General features: G+C 32.4%; 1 protein-coding gene across 1 annotated transcript in view; it reads left to right on the forward strand.

Annotated features, from left to right (window-relative positions):
- LOC117172068 (ornithine aminotransferase, mitochondrial-like) overlaps window positions 1–2,385 on the forward strand; it is a 195,072-nt gene extending 192,687 nt beyond the window's left edge. Inside the window, exon 4 of the mRNA XM_033359817.1 lies at window positions 1,432–2,385. Coding sequence (XP_033215708.1) covers window positions 1,432–1,463 — 32 coding nt within the window. The 3' untranslated portion in view covers window positions 1,464–2,385. The remainder of the gene's footprint in view (window positions 1–1,431) is intronic.
- Window positions 2,386–3,260: the final 875 nt, after the last annotated feature.

A 3,260-nucleotide genomic window follows, 5' to 3' on the forward strand; every position in this document is an offset into this window, starting at 1 on the left:
AGCTCCAAGGAGATTATGTTGAAAAATAAAAAAAAATTTACCCAAAAAAAATTGTTTTTATACTTCATTCTAAGGACTTATTGAACTACCCTCGTAGAATTTTTTTTAATTCATTTTTTGCCTGCTTTCGCAAGTCAGTAATTAATCAACGCGTAAAATACATTTTCAGATCTAAAGCTATTTCAAGTTACGTAAGTTTTTTCATCAACTGATGGAATCATAGAAAAATATTGTACTTCTAAATAGATTTTAGAGTTTTTTACATTTCAAACGCACTGGGTGGTTGTCTACCAGTCAATGATAAAATAAAGAGTAAACGTTTTATATATATAGCACTAATGAATGCTATTAATTTAATGTATTATTAAAGGAATTTTATTAATAAAGGAATTTATTATTAAAAATATGAAAGAAATAATATAGGACGGGTGACGCATAGTCGTTGAATGTCTAAGTAATCCATTTGGTTTGTAGAAATAAATCCTTGCAATCCTATGTCCATCAACATCTTCTTAAAAGCCTTATAAGTTATAACCTTCATAGCTAACATTTCTCCCCTAATCTAATACCTTTAAGCGTGTTCTTATTAATAACAGCAAAAAGTAGATATAATTTCATCTCTACGCATAGCAGATCTTGATAATTTGTGGTTTCTCAGAAGTGATCAATGTATGGTATGAAATAAGTCTCTTAGGGTGACAGTTATTGAGTAATTAATACGATTTATGGTATTTTCAAGAAGCTTCGAATTGGCTGATTCTCACTTGATATTGTCCATCCATTTGTTTATAGAAATAAATCCACGCAATCGTATTTCACTCAACGCCTTCTTAAGAGCCTAATAAGTTATGACCTACATAGCTTAAATTTCGACTCCAATCTTAAGTCCATTAACATCGTCTCATTTATATCAAAAAATAGATCTAATTTCATCTCTGATACATATGGTGACGGCGCGCAACAAAGACAGTAATTGAGGCGATAGCAGATCTTGACAATTTTTAATGTAAAGTAAATTATATTACACTAAAACCCCGTTTAGGTTTACGCCCGGATAAGTTCACGCGTTGCTTTTCGTTTAGGTTTACTTTCACCTAAAAGTTCTCAGTGTTCCACCCATTCAAGCCTCACATATCAACCAATCGCATCAGCATATGGAGGGGCTTCTCTCGTAATGAAAGTCCTTCCCGAGCAAACCTAAGTGATAGGTTTTTGTTTCGGAGGAGTAAACTTAAACATGGTTTCAGTGTATTTTTGAATGAAAAAAGCTCTAAGTACGGGGATAGCTGATGTCACATATGTTTAGTGTAGAAGAGGGATTTCTCAGAATTGATAAGTAGGGGTATATATTTTTGAGGGAACATGTAAAAATTTCGTAAGTTGATTGACCTAGAAAACTTCTAGAAGGAATTTTATTGTTATTTGTTTTAGCGCGCAAGAGGAAATTGATCAACGTATGGTGAGAAATGAGTCTTTCAAGGTGACAAGGTGACACATGATTTATTGTTTTTCCAAAAAGCTTCGAATACGCTGACCCTCACTTGAAACTGTGACGTCAGACATCATATCCTGTTCTATATTTTCGAGTGAAAAAATTCCATTCCCTGATTTGAGTTTTGATTTTCAATATCGATAGTGAGAATCAGATACAACACTGTGATTCGTACATCAAAACAAGAAGCAAAAAAAAACTTCCAGCCTTCTGTGCTCTAGCCGCAAGTTTGCTAATCGTATGGAAAAAACTTGGTCTAAAACACCTCCTACACCTCTACTATCAATAACTATAAAATAAGTTTTCATATTATAAATATATAATGTGAACTTCAATATTACTATTATTCATTTCTTAGACATTTCGGAAAGATATACTTATATTCAATGATAATTTTATAAATAATGTTGATAAAATATCATTCATATAAAAAAAAAGTCCTCCACACCATTCTAGAATTGTTACGAAACACATAAGGTAGCAGAATTCATATAGATCATGCGCATAACCAACTTGAAGTACAAATAATACACGTTTGCCATGCAACAGTTATGTCACATTGCTACATAAGCGTTACACATGTTACATGGCTCTTACCGAACGGTGATATCACATCATTGAATGGATGTTACTAATGTGCTTTGTGCACACCTTACAGAATTACACAGTGAGGCCATTACAGTACACTTATGTAACCCTCTTATAAAATTGTCATATAACATGCTTGTCATCAAGTTACTAAGCAAATGTTACACGATTGATAGATGAGTGTTACGTGACATTCTTATGTAGCTGTTACTTCTGTGCATTATGCACAGCTGACGGAAACACGCAGTAATAGTAATAAATGGATTAGACTTTTACAAAATAGTTAAGTTACATTGTTCCATATCTGTTACTAATGTGGATTATACGCAACTTATAGAACTAAATCGTAACGCTATTACATTGCACTTATATAAAACTGTAGTTAAATTGTTATAGTTCATGATTTTAACCAAGTTTTTTCACCAATTTTACGTGATTTCTACATATGTGGTATGTCACATACTTACATGGCTATTAATAAAGTGCATTATACACAAATTACAGAACTAAACTATAACATTGTTCTGTTTTAGTTATCTAACACTGCAACATCATAGTTATGGTTCATAAGTGTAACTAAGTTACAAAACAAATTTTGCAAGATTACTACATAATAGGTGTGTCACACTTTTACATTGCCGTTACTAAAGTGCATTTTACACAACTTACAGTACCACATCGTAACGCCTTTACAGCGCACTTACGTACCAATGTCACTAAATTGTTATAGTGCATACGTGTAACCAAGCTACAGATCAAACTTTACAATCAGTTTCTAGAACATTTACATCTCACTGCTACAGAATGGTTACCGGTTTTTTGTTATAGAACTGGTACATCTACATTCTGTAACAGTGTTACTCAACATTGTTACCTTCCAGTTATAGAACAAGTATGTCACTGAACCATAACATTCGCTATATCACCAGATACAACAATGTTAGCCCTTTGTTACGGAACAGCTACATAACGTCTTTGCTCGGGGATACTAGGTCAGGTAATTAATAGCATGGAAGTTAAATCTTACAATTTCACAAAACATACTTAAAATTTAGATATAAACATTTCATTCCTATTTTAGGTGCTATTTTGGTAAGGCAACGCAAAATTAGGAATTAATTCCTTGACTCGCTTAAAAAGATGTTAAAGCTAGTTAAAAAATAGTTTTTATAGAACATTT

This window comes from Belonocnema kinseyi, chromosome 4, assembly GCF_010883055.1.
Source record: "Belonocnema kinseyi isolate 2016_QV_RU_SX_M_011 chromosome 4, B_treatae_v1, whole genome shotgun sequence".
NCBI classification, from domain to species: Eukaryota; Metazoa; Arthropoda; class Insecta; order Hymenoptera; family Cynipidae; genus Belonocnema; species Belonocnema kinseyi.